This window comes from Protomyctophum bolini, assembly GCF_963924005.1.
Source record: "Protomyctophum bolini genome assembly, chromosome: 20".
NCBI classification, from domain to species: Eukaryota; Metazoa; Chordata; class Actinopteri; order Myctophiformes; family Myctophidae; genus Protomyctophum; species Protomyctophum bolini.
The window spans coordinates 6,803,779-6,821,123 of NC_137881.1; the positions used below are offsets into that span (position 1 = coordinate 6,803,779).

The following is a 17,345-nucleotide window of genomic DNA, read 5'->3' on the forward strand; positions in this document are numbered from 1 at the left end:
TACACAACAGCACAATTACGTTTGTTTAATTTTCCAAAGCATGACGAACCAGGATTAAAATGAAATAGGTTTTTATTCATGTTTGACATTGAACACAAGCCTTAAAGTTGATTAGTTACACAATACAATGTTATTAGTCAATTAGTTGCAACTACAATGTACAACAGTTAAAATGTTATTAAAACATGTCCAAGACTGAACAGACTCTCCTAGTGGATGTCAGACAGCTCAACATATAAAGAATGTACAACCTATAATGGTATGGAAAAGTTCTGGAGCTAAATACATTTACATCTATATTAATTAAATAAACATGCCGAGGTGTTCTGAATCTGAAGACAATATAGAACCGCACCTAGTGACAGTCTGACAATTTTTGGATTTTCAGTGTATGGTGAACTTACACACAGGGGGTCTGGCAGGGTCCGCTGGGAGACTCTTGCTCCCCACAAGCAAGAGTCTCTGACTCCGAGCCTCTGACTCCTTGTGCTTTTTTGTCTGCTGCCTTGTCTGCTGAAAGTTGAAACGGCATCAATAATGTGTTTAGGGGTCAGAACATAGTACAACCTTTTCCCAGCCCTTGTGGTGGTGGGGACACTTCACACTTTGTCTTGTGAGATGGTGGCAGAGTTGATTCTAAGGCCAGCATCAACCCTGGCTCAGTGCTAAAATGACTTGCACATTTTGTCTTGTTTTAAAACTGTGCTGAACTTCCATGCTCTCTCACCATACTCCTGCTTCACTGCCTGCCATCTGAAGATTAAAGCATTAAGATATAAAAACATACAAAGAAAAATAGTGCTATACTGAAATAACAATAAAAGCCATCATAAGGCACACAAAATAAAAAAAAGATCCCTGGTGATCCTACACTGATCTATTGTCCCAGATATGTCGAGTGCTGGCTGCCATGGCCTGACTGCTCTCTAGCCGCTTCAGTTGTAGAGCCAAGGGCAGCAGCAGATCATTCAGGTGCTGACTGGAGAAGGTGAAGGCATTGTGGGCCATGAGTTCCACAGGCGGGGTGTTGAGGGGCGAGTCCGTAGGAGAGGGAGGAGAGGAGGAGGTACAGGACCAGGTGGGGGAGGCGGGAGAGAACGGGGAAGAAGGAACACCAAGCATGTGGTTACTTTGTGACAGAGCTATGCCGCTCAGAGGAGAGAGGGGTTCTCCTGGATTCTGGCTGAGGTCAGTGGTGTTGAACTTGCTGGGGAGGCTGTGTTGGAAGCGGCAGCGGGTGCCATAGACACAGAAACCGAAGGCGGTGAAGGTGCGGCACAAGGCTCCGCGAAGCTTCCTCTCCTTGGCCGGTACGTCAGGCGTAGCTGGAGACTTCTCACCGCCTTCAGGTGCCTCGAGGCTACAGCCAACCCCAAAGTCACGGGAGGGGACGTTTCTAGGACGGCGGCGGAAGGCAGGCCGCTGCTCTGTGGGGCTGTGGACGAACAGGCAGCGGGTGCCATAGGCACAGGTGCCCACTGTGTGGTAGCTGTGACACAGCTCCGTCTTGTACTTGGGGTGGCAGAAGGGCACATGGAGCTCATGCAGGCCATGGGCAAACTGGCAGCGCTCAGCATACGTACAGAGGCCTGTTGAAGCATACGAGGTGCACAGCTCAGTTTTGTAGCGGGTGGAGCAGACCCAAGGGATGAGCGCCGGTCTGGAAGGCTCTAGCAGAGGCAGCAGGCCGTCGCTGAGACAAAGACCGAGTCCAGCATCTTCATCCGAGGTCTCACAGGACAGCAGTTTGGCTACCATCTCCTCTTGATAGGGTGCCAGGAACATATCATCACTGCTGGTCTGAGAAAGTCAGGAAACTTAGCTTAGTAAACATTTGACAATTAAGCCTAAAGTCAGTTTAATTCAGTGGTTCTCCATGGGGACCAGAGTTATTTCCAAATGGACTATTTGTCTTAATGTTTTGATAGTGCCAATCTGTATTGCCTTTGAAATTAAAACATCAAGAACCACCGACTAAAGTAAATGTCAACTGTATTGACGTCCAGTCTACTAGCAATAAATAAAAAAATACTGCAAAGAGATAACCTAACCAAACGAATCTGTAGGCTATTGCCTTTGTCCTTGAAATTAAAACGTCAAGATCGAACCACCGACTAAATAAAATAAAATAAATAAAAATACTGCAAAGAGATAACCTAACCAAACGTTTTCAGTGCAGTGGGGCACACATTTCTTCCAAGCAATAGGCTATAGCTAAAATACATGCATTTTACTTTTAGGTAGCCTAAATTGGTTGACAAAATTGTTAGCGTTGTTCATGTGTCATGGACGGTGTGATTTTATAAGCCAGTTTAAATTAGTTTAGGCACATAGGTAATATAAAATATGTATTTAAAAAACCGTTAATGTCTGTCTTACCTCAAGCATGACTGGAAAATGTAATGTAATAGCCGCAGAGAATATGCTGTACTGCCGATCACACCACGATCCAGGGCCCTAAACAAAGCTCGTTAAAATGCTGGAATCACGAATCAGGAACTCTGTAAAACGAAATAAACGTGTATTAGGCTGGCATGGTCCCAAACACACTGCTGAAATTAAAAAGTCTGTCAGACAGAAGCAGATACTAGTGAACTGTGAGTTGACGTTACCTGCCGCCTTGCATTTAAAAGCCAGGAAATCAGCTGTGGAGTAGACGGATATTCCAATAAGCCAATCACGTCCAAGTGAAGGCGTGTTTGTTTCAGTGTCTGTAGGCGGTGTCTTCATTAAAACGTAATTAGGATTTAATCGTTTTAATTAGCTACAGACCCAATACACATCCTGCCCTGGATGGATGGCGATGTGTTAAAGAGACCTGGGCCAGTAAGCTACATGAAGCAAAGTTTCACACCTCAGCCAGAAAGTAAACATCACACTAAAACAATTAAATTAAATGCTGTCTGTTAAAAGGAATAAACCCACTGCATGGCAATTAACATTGATTGATTGATTGAAATATTTATTAACAGTTTGCAGAATTACAGTACATTTCAAGCACAAACTCAATACAAAGACTGTTAACTGTGAGTGGACGACCACCCAATTAAGCATTACACTTGTTTACAACAGGGTCCACCTTGTTCAATTCATCAAAACATTTAGAGACATACAAATAGACACTTCTATGTAGTTAAAGAACAGAACAGGAATTCATCATAAAGGAAGCAAAAAGAGAAAAGAAACATATACAGTGAGGGGAAATTATGTGTGTAGTGTTATTTACATAGGAGTCAGGTTTAGAGCTCATGAATGAGCTCAGAATCATAAAACATCCCGTGTTTTATGATTCTAGACTGATTCACTTTGCTTATTGCTCTGGATTAGAGCATATCTGCTTAACACAATCTCATCACATCACAATGTGACCTCCAGCATCCTTACTTCATCCCAAAAATCTTTAAAGATGGACAAAGGTCATTGTGCTAAAAAAAAAGTATCGGATTGGAATAATGTTCCTTCATCTCAGATCAATCACATCCTTCTGTCGCTTCAGGACTTCTCTAATCCACATTTGACTCTTAACAAGAAATAGACCTACATTATATTTCAAAAGGAAACTCAAGGCAGCAATAATCAGAAAGGAAATTATATTAAATTAGGTTTATTATATATTATATTTTCGGACTGACAAATCAGTTTTTCTTTTAATTTTACCGTTATAAATTTAGTTTTTTTTAGGTTTGTGTGTTGTTCAGAAACATGGATCATGCTGTAATGCATTTTATGATTTGTTTTGTGTCATTTTTGCCTGGACCCCCCAGGAAGAATAGTCTCCACTACAGTGTAGACTAATGGGGATCCTTAATAAGCTAAACATCTTGATACTGGTTTATGCTTAAATTGACTGTACAGGTATGGATATATACACACATGTATTTGTACTGTAACCTTCCTTCTCTCAATATAAATCTGAATATGGAATTCACATCATCACCTTGCATAATGGGTGGAATAAACAGGGAGTCCAAAGTGAGACAACAAAGAAAAAAAATCTTTATTTCTTTTCTTATCAAGATACATTAAAGGATACAGAGACATTGGAATAAAAAACAGTTGAGAAAAAAAGTTTTAATTGTAGCGTTTCTCTCTCCGACATACAAAAATTCTAATCCCTTGCCCTTTGATTCTATCCCACAGGTCAAATGAACAAGCCCTCCCCATCCCCAATGGATCCTATGGAGATCAACGTTTCACAAGTACAGTCATTTTAACCCTCTCCACAATGGAGCAGTAATTACACAATTTAGATTTTATTTAAAAAAGAAAAAAGAAAAGAAAAAAAAGAAACCGAAAGAAAAAAACACTGACGTTTCCAATAGGCCATTTTTTTCTCTGATCATTATTTGCTACGAATTTAACACTTCAATTTATTGTTTTAAGAAACATTACAAAAGCCCACATTGGGACCAAACTTGCATATAAATCCACCATGTGACCCTTTACTGGCTGTGACAACTCACCTGGCCTCTGGGCAACTGAGGAATTATAATAATCCAATTAAGCACTGATTTTATGTGCTCACCCTTTCATAATACAAAAGGGGAGGAAAAGTATAAAGAATCAAACCAAATCAACCCATAAGTTGAGACGCAACTGGAGATTCCTTTCACATCATAATCATACTCAACACGATCACAAACATGACTTCTGCAAATGTGCCAGACATAATATATTGCTGCGGTATTAACAGGCCAGTGACATTTTTGCCAGTTTAATTCATACCACAAGCCAACCGGTAACGTTGTCATTATGTCGTGGCCTAAAGTCAGAAGAATCTAGCGTCTCGCAGGTAAAGATGAGTGGAGTTTTAACCTCTTTAAACCTGTATGGCTTGATTTGGATTCCTTCACTTCTGTCGTGAAACAGAATTATCAGAGCAGACTGTATACATTCTGCGTGTCACTTAGTTCAGGGTTTACCTCATTCGTTTGAATTTCCTTCAAACCTACACATGAGGATACTTCCTACCTCGTCAACATCTAGAACTCTACAGCTGCTCTCTTCTAAATTGACCGTATTCACACAACGTCCATTTATTCCACTTGCACTCACCCCCGAGTATGAATTACAAAATGGCCACCATGTGAATATTGTCAATAATTCTAAGCCGTTGCATTCAAACTGTAGTCAGAACCCCCATCTTTTAAACATCAGGCGTAGCATGCCCCCCCCCCCCCCCTCCCCCCCAACAGAGAAGCTGGATCCAGAAAGTTTCTCTCCTAATGGGCAAAAATGGCGAGAAAAAGCGTGACAATCGTGAAAAGGAAGAGAGATAAGAGACGGGACTCGGCTTCATTGCGACAACGATCGACTAGTAAACAGATTTAGACGAACACTACTGTGACACCCACTTCTGGTGAGGGGAGGGAGGGGTGTCAGGGCTGTAGGGGGTGACACGAGTTAATAAGGAGGTCTGTAGCCGTTATCAACCCTTCTCCCTGCTGGGTGTGACGGGCTCAGAGGACACAGCATTCGCATTGGTGACGATTTGGGAGCACAAGCGAGGTAAAGACCACCAAATGCTAAAGGGAAGACATAAAATGTCTGATGGATGGCTCATACTAAAGCTTATTTATACGTTGTCGTACAACAGTGTCATGCTAAAAACGAAAACAGCCGATTTACAAGCTCACATGGTGTACGCAACATGAGCTTGTATATCGGCTGTTTTCATCTTGTGACACCGTCGTACAACAGAGCATAAATTATGCATAATGTATGACCTTGAAGACGATGCTACAATTCAAGACACGTCTTCTTCAGGGCCTAGATCTCGCCATATAAATAAACATGCTAAAAATAGTTTTGATGCCTTATTGAGCTCTCCCATATCACTCCAATTTACAGCCCTACCTCCCCCGTTCTCTACAAATAGGTGTCATGACTTGAATGTTGCTAATATTTACAACAAATAAAGACAGAACTGTAATTGGGGGGAGTAATAGTGTGCTTTATCACCATTGTTTCAGGATGAGAAATATCTTGAATTAAATTACACAATAAAAAATGTCTGCTATTAAAAAAAAGGGGGGGGGGGGGAATTAAGGGAACCAGAATAAAATACTACAAAGCCCAACATTTGAGTGTGTGTGTGTATATTAGAGAGAGTTGAGGCATGTTCATATGTCTACAAGTGGCATTTTTATTCAATGTCATGGAAAGGTACACTCATCCAAGAGCTTGTATGTGTGTGTTGGGCATGTCAACCTTCAAGGGAGGGGAGGGGAGGGGAAACAGAAAAGCTAAAGAAAACAGAGGGGGGGAGAGAGAGAGAGAGAGAGAGAGAGAGAGAGAGAGAGAGAGAGAGAAAAGAAAGACTACTTGTATGGCATGCTGTGCAGCCTAGTAAGTGATGGCCTGAGCACAGTGCCCCCACGTAACCACCCCGCCCCCCCCCCCCCCACCCCCTCCCCCAATCCCACACAAGAACTCTGCTCCCCCCCCCCCATGTCCTTTCCCTGTGCCCGGCTCAGTCCTCCAGGACGATGGGTTCGCTGGTGCTGGAGGGAAGCAGGGGCATGGCCAGAGCTCTGGGGGGCGGTGGCAGCTTGATGCGGACCGGGAGGTGAGGTTTTCTGGCTGCTCGGCGCATCTCTGACTGGGTCAAGTGTTTCCTCAGAGCCCTGGGTTGGGAGACGAGACGTAAAATGTGAGACACAAAAAAGAAACTATTTGCTCTGAAAATAGCTGATAATGCCACCCTTTGCATCACATTTGGGATCCGGGGATTGTCTCAGGTTCAAACTGGGTTCCCCCTGAGTCCCTATAAATTTCTTCTAAAAACACGAAAATGTGCCGATTGTCAACATTCACTACAAAATAAGTCCTGGTTTTCACCACAATGTAAATAATAACACTTGTTTTAAATGCTTACATAGATGTTTGTTGAAAGGGGCAGTCTCTAGGTGTGCCACTGCCAAGTGTTAAAATAATTGTCCCCCATCCTGATGAAAACAGTAATAAAAATAAAAGGTGTGGTCTTAATCTTGATGCTTTATAATTAATCATAACTCAGATATTTCTATTAGACATAAGTTTGGGAGATTTTGTTTAACCTATTAAGACCTGAGGCCGACTCTAGAAATGCCTTCTAAATCAGTAACTGTCAAAAAATGATTTGTGACAGGGACCACCAGAACATATGTGTTATTCTTTTTTTTTAAGATTAAAAAAAAATTCAAGAATGTTTTTTCGTTCTAAAAAGGTCTCCCCTTTCTCTCTGCCCTTGGGTTTTCTGCTTCTCTACACTGTCCTACTGGCATGTGAAAACCCACAGTCCGCTAGCATGCCTCTTTTTGGCCAATAGGAGACGTGTGAAAAGTTAAGGCACTCGGCCCAGGACCAACCAATCCACTCTGAACGGCTCAAGACACCCCAATAACACAAACAGACCGACCGACAAGGTGAATGCATTACCTAAGAGGTAATAAAAGCTCTTTGTTTACCTGGTGTCTTTTGTGGCGACAAACACCACAGGGTTGGGCGCGTCTCCCTGGTTGACTTTCTGACGCTTGATGACCGTCTGCGAGGTTGTCCTCAAGCCCGACGAGAATGGCCTCCCATTGGCCGAGAACGGGACCCCAGCCCCGGGCTGTGACCAAACGAGATGGTGAGCAAAATGTGTTAATACAGCATCGCACTCATTTTAACCATTTTATACATGTTTTATATACGCTGGCTTTAAAAAAAAATAGGATATATTTCAGGCAACAGGTACGGTCGCCCCTTTTCCATCTCGCTCCACTACTCTACCTAGCAGTAAATAACAAACATAATTCATGTTGGTGATTATAAAAAAAGGTTAAGTTCACTCTGTATATCCACGGGCATAATAGCATGATGATGCCATTACAAAACATGGGCTACATGGAAGAAATGTGTTCAAAGAAACTAAATAAACTGCTAGAAGGTCCTAAATTAACTTAATCAAGCAATCACCGTCTCTGTGCCATGTTATTCTTCTTTAATTTAGAGTATAGAGATCGACTACTACAAAATCAAATAAATCTGTATACAAGATCATTTCAGATTTCAGAGAGGGAGGGAAATACTAAATTTAACTGTTAATTCCATAATCTTTTTATATTTTATACGCTGGCTATTCAAAAATAGCAGATATACAAGCTCACAGCACGTCACTTCTTGAGGCATTTTTTGGAACCGTTAGTACACAAATCTTCTCTTCAGGGGGTCCCTGGCACAAAACATTTTCAGCAACAAATACATGTCAATTTTGGGGGTCCTTAAGATGAAAGTTTGACCTACTTCTTGAGCAGGAATACTAACGTTGTTGTCAAAGGGCCTCTTCCCCAGCAGCCCCGGCCCACTGCGAGGCTGGTTGGCCAGGTTACGGTTGATGGGCGTGGGGGCTCCACGTGGGGCCTTCAGCTTCAGAGGGGCTGAGATGGCTGGAGAGAAAACATCACAGAACACACCAAGACATATTTTAATCACAAGGGATTAAATCTAAGGCATTCTTATAGAAGACACTTTACTTGGTAACACTTTACTTAAAAAGGTTGTGTCTCCAGAGGGATGTGGGGGGGGAAAAAAATATATGTCAATTGTTGAAAATACTTATGTGTAATATAAAGAAAATGAATAAACATATGTTTAAAAAAAAAAAAAAAAAAGTTGTGTCTATAATGCATTGCAATGCACATAAGGTTTCACAACACTCGTTATTAAGGTTTATGAAGTGCTGGCCATAATGCATTATATGCACATTATGACCACGACTGTCTTTATGTATACACTTTGTGTCTGACAGTTATGGTCATCATAATGTGACGTTCCACTGAACTTATTATAATGCATTATGACCAGCACTTATATTTCATAAACATAGTTATAAGTTATGCGTAATTATGAAAATGTGTATAAACTGTGCTATGATTCTGAAGCCTTAAAATGCATTATAATGCATTGTAAATGCAAACAATTTTTTACTCTATGTACCTGTACACAAGACGTAACAATAAAGTACAAACTTAATTATAATGCATTATAGACCTGACCTTTAAATAAAGTGTTACCAACACATTATAGACCTGACCTTTAAATAAAGTGTTACCAACACATTATAGACCTGACCTTTAAATAAAGTGTTACCAACACATTATAGACCTGACCTTTAAATAAAGTGTTACCAACACATTATAGACCTGACCTTTAAATAAAGTGTTACCAACACATTATAGACCTGACCTTTAAATAAAGTGTTACCAACACATTATAGACCTGACCTTTAAATAAAGTGTTACCAACACATTATAGACCTGACCTTTAAATAAAGTGTTACCAACACATTATAGACCTGACCTTTAAATAAAGTGTTACCAACACATTATAGACCTGACCTTTAAATAAAGTGTTACCAACACATTATAGACCTGACCTTTAAATAAAGTGTTACCAACACATTATAGACCTGACCTTTAAATAAAGTGTTACCAACACATTATAGACCTGACCTTTAAATAAAGTGTTACCAACAAATTATAGACCTGACCTTTAAATAAAGTGTTACCAACACATTATAGACCTGACCTTTAAATAAAGTGTTACCAACACATTATAGACCTGACCTTTAAATAAAGTGTTACCAACACATTATAGACCTGACCTTTAAATAAAGTGTTACCAACACATGTCATTAACTGTTAGCTGCTCATTCTTACCTAGATTCTTCACTATGGTGGCCAGTGACGGCCGAGGGATCACCTTGTTCTTCATAGGAGCCTTAGTGGCTTTAGGCAGCCTGATTATACCTGAGGAGGCGGAGGGATGGAGAAGAACATTAAATAAGTGCACAATAAAGTGTGGTAGTGATGCAATGTTTTTGTTTTTGATCCACCAACCACATCGTCTGATGGAATTTCAAAATCAAACGGGATTCATAAGACTAAAAAGGACCCTTGAGTGATCACTGGTTGGCTCGATTAACCCATTCTGAACGGGAATCCATTTTGGGGTTCACATTATGTTATGCTTTAGCTATTGAAAAATAGCAGATCTACAAGCTCATAGCGCGCCACCGAGTGGCGCGCTACGAGCTTGTAGGTCTGCTATTTTTGAAAAATCGAAGAACGACTGACATTTTTAGAATCTGATCTCAGGTCAGAATGGGTCCATCAGACCAGTGTGTGTCCAGTGGAAACCTCGTTATGAATCTGATCTCAGGTCAGAATGGGTTAACCACAGGAACCCCAACGTCTCTATTCTGGGCATGTCAGAATAGGCGATCATTCCGCAAAAATAGCAGATCTACAAGGTCACAACATGTCGCAAGCGGTGCATTGTGACATGTATTGTGATGTAGATTGGCTAGAGAGATTTGGTGTAGAGAGAGAAACTAACTGAAGTAGGGTTTAACTTTAAGTGGTTAATTTACCAACGATAGTCGATTTAAACAGCGTTATTTATTATTTTACAGAATAATTAGTTTTAGTCAGTCTTTTGAATAAAAAAAGAAAAGTGTGAGCTTGTAGATATTTTCGAATTTCTTGTCCACTTGTTTTTATTTGTTGACAAAACTGGCAATACACTTATTTCCTTTTCGTCAGTGGAAAAAGGTAGTCTTGGTCGACGAACATTAAATTTTGGTCATCATTTTAGTCTACGAAATGAACAGACTTTTCACAGGAATGTGTTTTCCAGGTGAGTTGACGAGGTGTACTCACACTCGGCCTTGACCGCGTTGGCGTTGATGGAGGCGTACGGCCGCCGGGCGGCGCGGCGCGGCTGTAGGATGTCCTCACACACGCGGCGGGCGATGCGCGTCAGCTTGGTGGTCTGGAGGATGAAGGTCTGCCGGTTCTTGGCCAGCAGCTTGGCGCGGCCCTCGTTGCGCGTGAACGGAGACAAGCCCTGGGTCTCCTGCCGCGACATATGGCCACGTGGGCCCGCCTCCTGGACGAAAGCGACAGCGTTTGATTTAGAAGGGCAATTCGTAAGACTGCTTTGTATAGATAAAATGTGTTGGAACGTGCATGTGACATGCGTTATAAAGAATCACACATACAGAGCCAGCTCTAGCGGCGCCCTCTAGCTGCGTGGGGGTCTTCAGGCCTCCGTACTTCTTCCAGTATATCCAGCAGGAGGCACACAGTCTGCACTGCATGTTGGGAGGGCCCCAGGCATACCACTGGGCAGACTGTGCCGCTGCGCTCCACACAGGGGGAAACACAGGGTTAGTGGGGTCTCTTAACACCACATGGAAATAAAGCTCCACACAGGGGGAAACACAGGGTTAGTGGGGTCTCTTAACACCACATGGAAATAAAGCTCCACACAGGGGGAAACACAGGGTTAGTGGGGTCTCTTAACACCACATGGAAATAAAGCTCCACACAGGGGGAAACACAGGGTTAGTGGGGTCTCGTAACGCCACATGGAAATAAAGTCCAGTGGTGGAAAACATATTCAAAATGTTGTAGTATCAAAAGTAGTATCAAAAGTATCAAGACTGCAATGTAGAAATACGCTGTTACAAGTCAAAGTTCGGAATTCAAAATGTGTATAGGGCTTGTTAGTGGTTTATGTGTGTTTTGTAATAATAATAATCAAAGTAACGAGTAACTCAAGTTTTTAAATAAATGTTCAGTAAAAGTACAATATTTGCGTCCGAGATGTAGTGGAGTAAAACTAAAAGTATTGAAAATTCTAAATACTGTAAGTAATGTACAAATACCTCAAAATTGTACTTAAGTACAGTACTTAAATAAATGTACCTTAGTTACTTTACACCACTGATAAAGTCAATACAAAATTACAAATGACATGCAAATGGTAAGTAACCGATAGCCAAAAAGCAAACGGATAAAAAAAGCAAACGGATAACGGCCAACTGTCCCACAATAAAGAAGCACGTTACTTACTGTGGCAGCTCTCACAGCTGAGGCCTTTCTGGAAGCCGGGCGCAGCCCCGTTCATACCAGGCTTGCTACCAGGTGCCATGATCTGATTAGGGTTGGGTTTGGTGCTGGGAGGAAGAGGAGAAGAGAATTGTTTTAAACAGCAGCTCAATTTAGGGAGATACGCTATGCTGTAGTTGGGGCTGGGGGATACATTGAAAAAAAATCATATAACTGATATGTAGAAGCAATAACTGACTTAATCATGCTCGTGCAAGTTAATCGAATGATAAAGAAGCACGTTTTATTGTTTAAAGGACAACTTCGTTTTTTTCCCCAACCAAGGTTCATGTTTTAGGTTGTTATTTGAGAAAGTAAAAGATGGGTTTAAATGTCTCTCTCATTTGCTGCTTTCTTTAGCCATTTAGCCAATTGTTCGAATGCCCCGTCCCTCTGTCAAAATTACCTAAAATCGTTTTTCTAATTTCTCTAATAACCAAAAACATGAACCTTGGTTGAAAAATAAAATGAAACTTATATATCAATATATCGACACAAAAAATACATTTATTTGATTTACCACTTGGCATCTACAAGCCCACAACACTTGTAGATGGCTATTTACTTCTTTATTTAAATAATCGTTCATCAAATCATAATCAAGGCAAAACAAGGTTTGAAATAACAGTGGTATTGATTTGAGGCCTTAGATGTAGTACTGAGCTTTACTCACTAGGTGGGGATGTACACTTGTTTCAGCTTGCTGTCAGCTTCTGCTGCCTTTAGTCGCTTCTGTAAAAACAAGAAGAAGAGGTGGACATCAAACACACAATCCATTTGGGATCTCACCAAACATTTAAACAATGTGTCAAAAAGTCAAAAGCTGTAGATGTTGAAACCATCTAGGGCTGGTGAAACTCTATGGTCATTTCAGATGCCTGAAGAAGGTCTTTGACCGAAACGTTGGCTAAATGAAGTTCGTATTGCAAGTGCAGACTGTTTGCAGAATTGTTTTTGTGCATTTTTCTGATAAAATATAAAGTTCGTAAGCTCTAGTCAAGATTATTCTTCTTCTCAAAGTGGGGCCCTTGGGGCTACTGCAGCCAAATACATATCATTTTTGGGGTCCTTGATATGAACAGTGTTGTACTCTACCTGTTGGATGTAGCGGTCGGTGGTCTTCCACATGTAGTAGAACTGGACCACACTGGCTAGAGACTTCCAGGGCAGCTGAGGAGAAACGAGTCACACAAGTCACACCTGGGACACACGTTTGTGTATTTGTTTGTGTCCTTTTTTTTGCAAAAATGTGTGGGGAAAATTCTAGAAACATATTTTCTACATTTTCTTTTTTGTATAGAATCAACAGACATGTTTCACTACCAAAACCCAGCCACACACTGCGTTGAAAAACGAAATAGGCCTATTAAGAAATGAACCACATGAACATTCTGCTAAAGTAGTAGATCTGTAACAAGCTCACAACACATTGCGTTTAGATTTTGTGCGACACATCATTTCAGCTAAAAGATTTGGTGTAGTGGGACCAATATAGAGCTCTGGGGGACTCCAGTCCAAGTATATGTGGTTTAGTTAAACAGCTGTTTTGTGTATTCCAAATGGCATTGGCAGCCTAGCTAATGTAGCTCAGACCAAAATGTTTGAGCTTACAAGAGGTAAGGAAGTTACTTGATTGGTTGGAAATGATCCAAGTGGCATCTAAACGCAATTTCAATAAGCCAAAATAAATTACCACTTATTATACTCATGCAGCGTAATGCTAGATTAGTCATTAACATAATATGAAACATATCGATGGTAGAAATAAGTGTTTTAACTATGCCTATACCAACATGTAAAGCTTTGATCATTTATTGTTTTACGTTAGCTGTTGCATAGCGTACTTTGGACCACCCTGGTGCATTGATTTAGGATGCCAATTAACTATTTGAGGAGTTCCAGACCAGAACTATTTGAGGAGTCAAGTTACGTTACGTCAGACAGGCAATTAGAAACAAGTATTTTCAGCCGACATCTGGTAGATAATCAGAAACTTATCTTGAAAGCTGAAATACACCAAAATGAAGTGTGACAAAAACATTAAAGACTAGGCCCCCGTCCTACCATGGTGGCTTGATGCATTTTTGTTACTTTATGGGAAAATGGCGATTATGCTCGTCTGTCCCACCTCCCCATCGATGAGATAAAAAGTGTTTATGTTTGACACATGCTGCATAGACGTGTCATGCTGCAATGTCGTCATCGCCAATGGCTGTTTGCTTGACGATTTTGACAGCTGCGGCGACAGCGTCATAGCCACCGTAGTTCCGCCTAGCGGAGCCGTCCTGAAGACAGTCGTTGCTTAAAGTCCCTAATATCTTGATAGAACTGCATTAAGTACAGTTAACACGCAGACTTACAAAGTCCTGGCGGATGTCGTTGAAGTCCTTTCCGTACTTCTCCAGGGCCTCCTCGAACAGCATGGCCTCGGAGGCGCTCCACTCCTCCATCTCGTCGCGGCAGAGCACCGGGCCTCCCTGGGGGACCAGCGTGGACATGGCCTTGGCCAGGTCGTAGCCGTTCTTCTGCAACGTGTCCATGGCATGGAACTGGGTGGAGAGAAACGTGACGTTTAGAGGTTACTGCGCCACTACAGTTGGCTTCACAGACCTAGTATTCAGCAGCAGGTGGTGGAGACCCAGCTTTTTTGTAACCCCACATGAAAATGTATTTCCTGTTTATTAATTAAAGAGCTGGAGAGACTCCCGTTACTGAACAAATACTATAGAGCGTCCCAGTCCTCGAGAGACCCGGAAAAGAAATCCGTTCATTTTCCTCATAGACTTTTCAGAAAGTATTTATTTAAAGACGTTTACGCCGCGGACAAAGCCAACTCTTGTCGTGACAAATCATGACAACAAACACAATTTTTGGGCTGAACAAATAATTAGAAAGAAGAAGAAAACGGCAGGTTACAGGTTTTTTTCTGTTGTTTTTCTTCTTTGTAATAATTTGTTTGGTCCAAAATATTGTGTTTGTTGTCATGATTTGTCACGACAAGAGTTGGCTTTGTACGACGCTTAGGTCTTTAAATAAATACGTTTTGAAATTTCTATGGGAAAAATGCATTGGGAACCATTTCCTGGGCCTGGCGTCGTCATGAAAGGGGGGTGGGATTGCAACACTCTATCAATGATTCCCATCAGAATATAGTGATTTAACCTCTTAACAGAAAAAACGGAAAAAAAAACATTAAAACGTGTTTCACAAGAAAACAACGTACATACAAAACACAGAAGAATATAAAAGTATAAATCAGCTTACAATTCTAACAGGCTCCAGAAAACAAGACAACATGTTGTGGACACAGCCACAGGCATGATCTACAGTGGTGTGTGTGTGTGTGTGTGTGTGTGTGTGTGTGTGTGTGTGCGCACTGTGCGAGCTTGTAGATCGTATTAAATCAGCCCCAACTTTGTTCATCTCACCAGTGTGATGTCTCGGGAGGCTGCGGCTGCACTCATGTGGAGGCTGGGCTGTCGGATGGAGCTGCTACAATCCAGAGCCCGCGCAAACGTCCCCACAGCTCTGAAACACACAACAGAAAGCCTCGCTTATTAATCTGGTTATCTCTGGTTTCCATGCTCCCAGAACCATACCGGTGGTCTGGGCATGTTTAGTTCATGCAGTATGACACAAAGCCATTTTCCAATGCATACCGCTGTTCGTTTGATTTACGCCAAGCCAGTGAATTCCATTCATTTCAGTAAAGTATACAAATCTGCTTCGTTGCCAAGTCTTGCAACTTGCATGAGATGAATATCTTTGTAAGGTATAGTTTCCTGACAAGGTTTGTTATTGTTGCATTTTTTTAATGCATAGTAAAGCATGAATTGTTTGGAAAAGTCTAGCCGAGAATAGTCCCTGGAGAAAAGACTGAATTCCATTTACGAATGGAATTCAAATGTATGTTATGATGTTAAGACATTGCAGAATGTTTATGTTTAGCAAGAATTGACTAAATTAAATACATTGACGCAAATGTAAACAATAAAAAAATCAATGCTAAACAGATAAATGATCTATGTTTATGTACGACTAAAACAAAGTGGGGTCCCCAGCAAAAGTGGAAAATACAGCATCACTCATTTAAATATAATATATGTTGGCTATCCAAAAATAGCAAATCTACAGTATCGCAGACCGTCACTTTGTGCCGTGGTGTGAGCTTTCACATCTGCTATTAATTAATTAAAAAAAAAGAATTAAGTCTAAAAAACAATTTGCAGTCCTCAACTTGAAAAGGTTTGAGAACCACTGCTTTACAAAATACATTTTATGCTTTATTAAAAACAGTTCAGTGACAGGGAAGAAATGGCCAAGAAGAAATGACCAAGAAAAGGACTGAAATAATGCCCATGCATTTTGACTTTTAAAACAACAATGCAGGGCTCAGTTTCAACCAGTAGAGGGGGCACTAGTTTGATGCAGCCAACAAAGGACTGATTCATAGAAGAGGCTCAGTTCCCTCCAAAAACACACTTGGGGTAAACCACCCGTTAATGTGTTGATGAGGACCCCACTGTCACGTAGACAGGACCCCATGGCGCTACGCACTGCACAGGACTCCACGGCGCTACGCACTGCAGATTAAATTAATTCGAAGATAATCATTTCAATGAAACAACTATATCTGCAGGCCTAGTTCACACGACTCCTGGAAGAGAACTACCCCTCAACCTCGACCTGACAACATTAGGGTCACAGGGGCAACAGTGAGGATGTAACAGGGGGGGGGGCTTACCGTGCCACGACAAGGAACTGGTCGATCTGGGGGTCTTTGAGCTGGTTGTCAGGGTCCCACACCTTGGTTTCCAGCTTCTCTTGCACACGAGTATCATCACCAACTGGGGACAGGAGGAACAGGTTCTCTCATTTCAATTATCACGTTTGTCAAATGCAGTTATCACACTGCACACACCATATAGGATAGAACTATCCCGTTTAACGAAACATTAAACATTTATTTGGGAAATGCCAACAACTAGAAGAAAATATCTATTATAATTACATTTAGCAGGCGCTCTTAATCCAGAGCCATTTACAATAAGCAAGGTCAACACAGGTGAGGTAAACCCATCTAAGAGCCTATCATCAGTCTAACAGTAGAATATCCCCAAAAAGCCTTTTCATAAGACGGTGTGCGTGTGTAAGTGTGCGTGCGTGCATGTGTGGGGTTAGGGTTACATGTAATAAATGTACACCCTTATGTACCCGTCCCATACACGAGAAGTGACAATAAAGAAAGTAGTAAAGCAAAAAGTATGTAAATAAATAGCTCTACAAGCTCTCACGTCATGTCTTGACATCTGTAAGAGAATAAAGTAATTCAGTAAAATGTGGCAGTTACATTATATTAAATTCCTGCATGCATGATTAGATACCAACAGTGGCGAGAGAGAGAAGACCTGTGATGAGGTGTGACTC

At 41.3% G+C, this 17,345-nt stretch overlaps 2 protein-coding genes across 4 annotated transcripts in view; both read right to left on the minus strand.

Moving 5' to 3' along the window:
• Positions 1 to 867: 867 nt before the first annotated feature.
• Positions 868 to 1,758, minus strand: LOC308335933 (uncharacterized protein; the record flags this gene model as incomplete). The annotated part of the gene is made up of 1 exon (XM_080793156.1): positions 868 to 1,758. One exon carries the CDS (start codon positions 1,756 to 1,758, stop codon positions 868 to 870), a length of 891 nt encoding a protein of 296 aa, XP_080649282.1.
• A 4,668-nt stretch (positions 1,759 to 6,426) lies between these two features.
• mta2 (metastasis associated 1 family, member 2) overlaps positions 6,427 to 17,345 on the minus strand; it is a 36,235-nt gene continuing 25,316 nt past the window's right edge. The window contains exons 7-19 of one of the 3 annotated variants that reach the window (XM_080792685.1): positions 16,663 to 16,765; positions 15,347 to 15,446; positions 14,279 to 14,467; positions 13,014 to 13,088; positions 12,592 to 12,650; positions 11,883 to 11,986; positions 11,027 to 11,166; positions 10,686 to 10,914; positions 9,684 to 9,773; positions 8,269 to 8,411; positions 7,449 to 7,594; positions 6,878 to 6,947; positions 6,489 to 6,626 (exon numbers count right to left, since the gene is read on the minus strand). In XM_080792685.1, the coding sequence (XP_080648811.1) occupies positions 6,905 to 6,947; positions 7,449 to 7,594; positions 8,269 to 8,411; positions 9,684 to 9,773; positions 10,686 to 10,914; positions 11,027 to 11,166; positions 11,883 to 11,986; positions 12,592 to 12,650; positions 13,014 to 13,088; positions 14,279 to 14,467; positions 15,347 to 15,446; positions 16,663 to 16,765 (1,421 nt within the window). In that variant the 3' untranslated portion in view covers positions 6,489 to 6,626; positions 6,878 to 6,904. Of the gene's footprint in view, positions 6,627 to 6,877; positions 6,948 to 7,448; positions 7,595 to 8,268; positions 8,412 to 9,683; positions 9,774 to 10,685; positions 10,915 to 11,026; positions 11,167 to 11,882; positions 11,987 to 12,591; positions 12,651 to 13,013; positions 13,089 to 14,278; positions 14,468 to 15,346; positions 15,447 to 16,662; positions 16,766 to 17,345 lie in introns of all 3 variants that reach the window. The other 2 variants (XM_080792684.1, XM_080792683.1) reach the window with 2 other exon arrangements.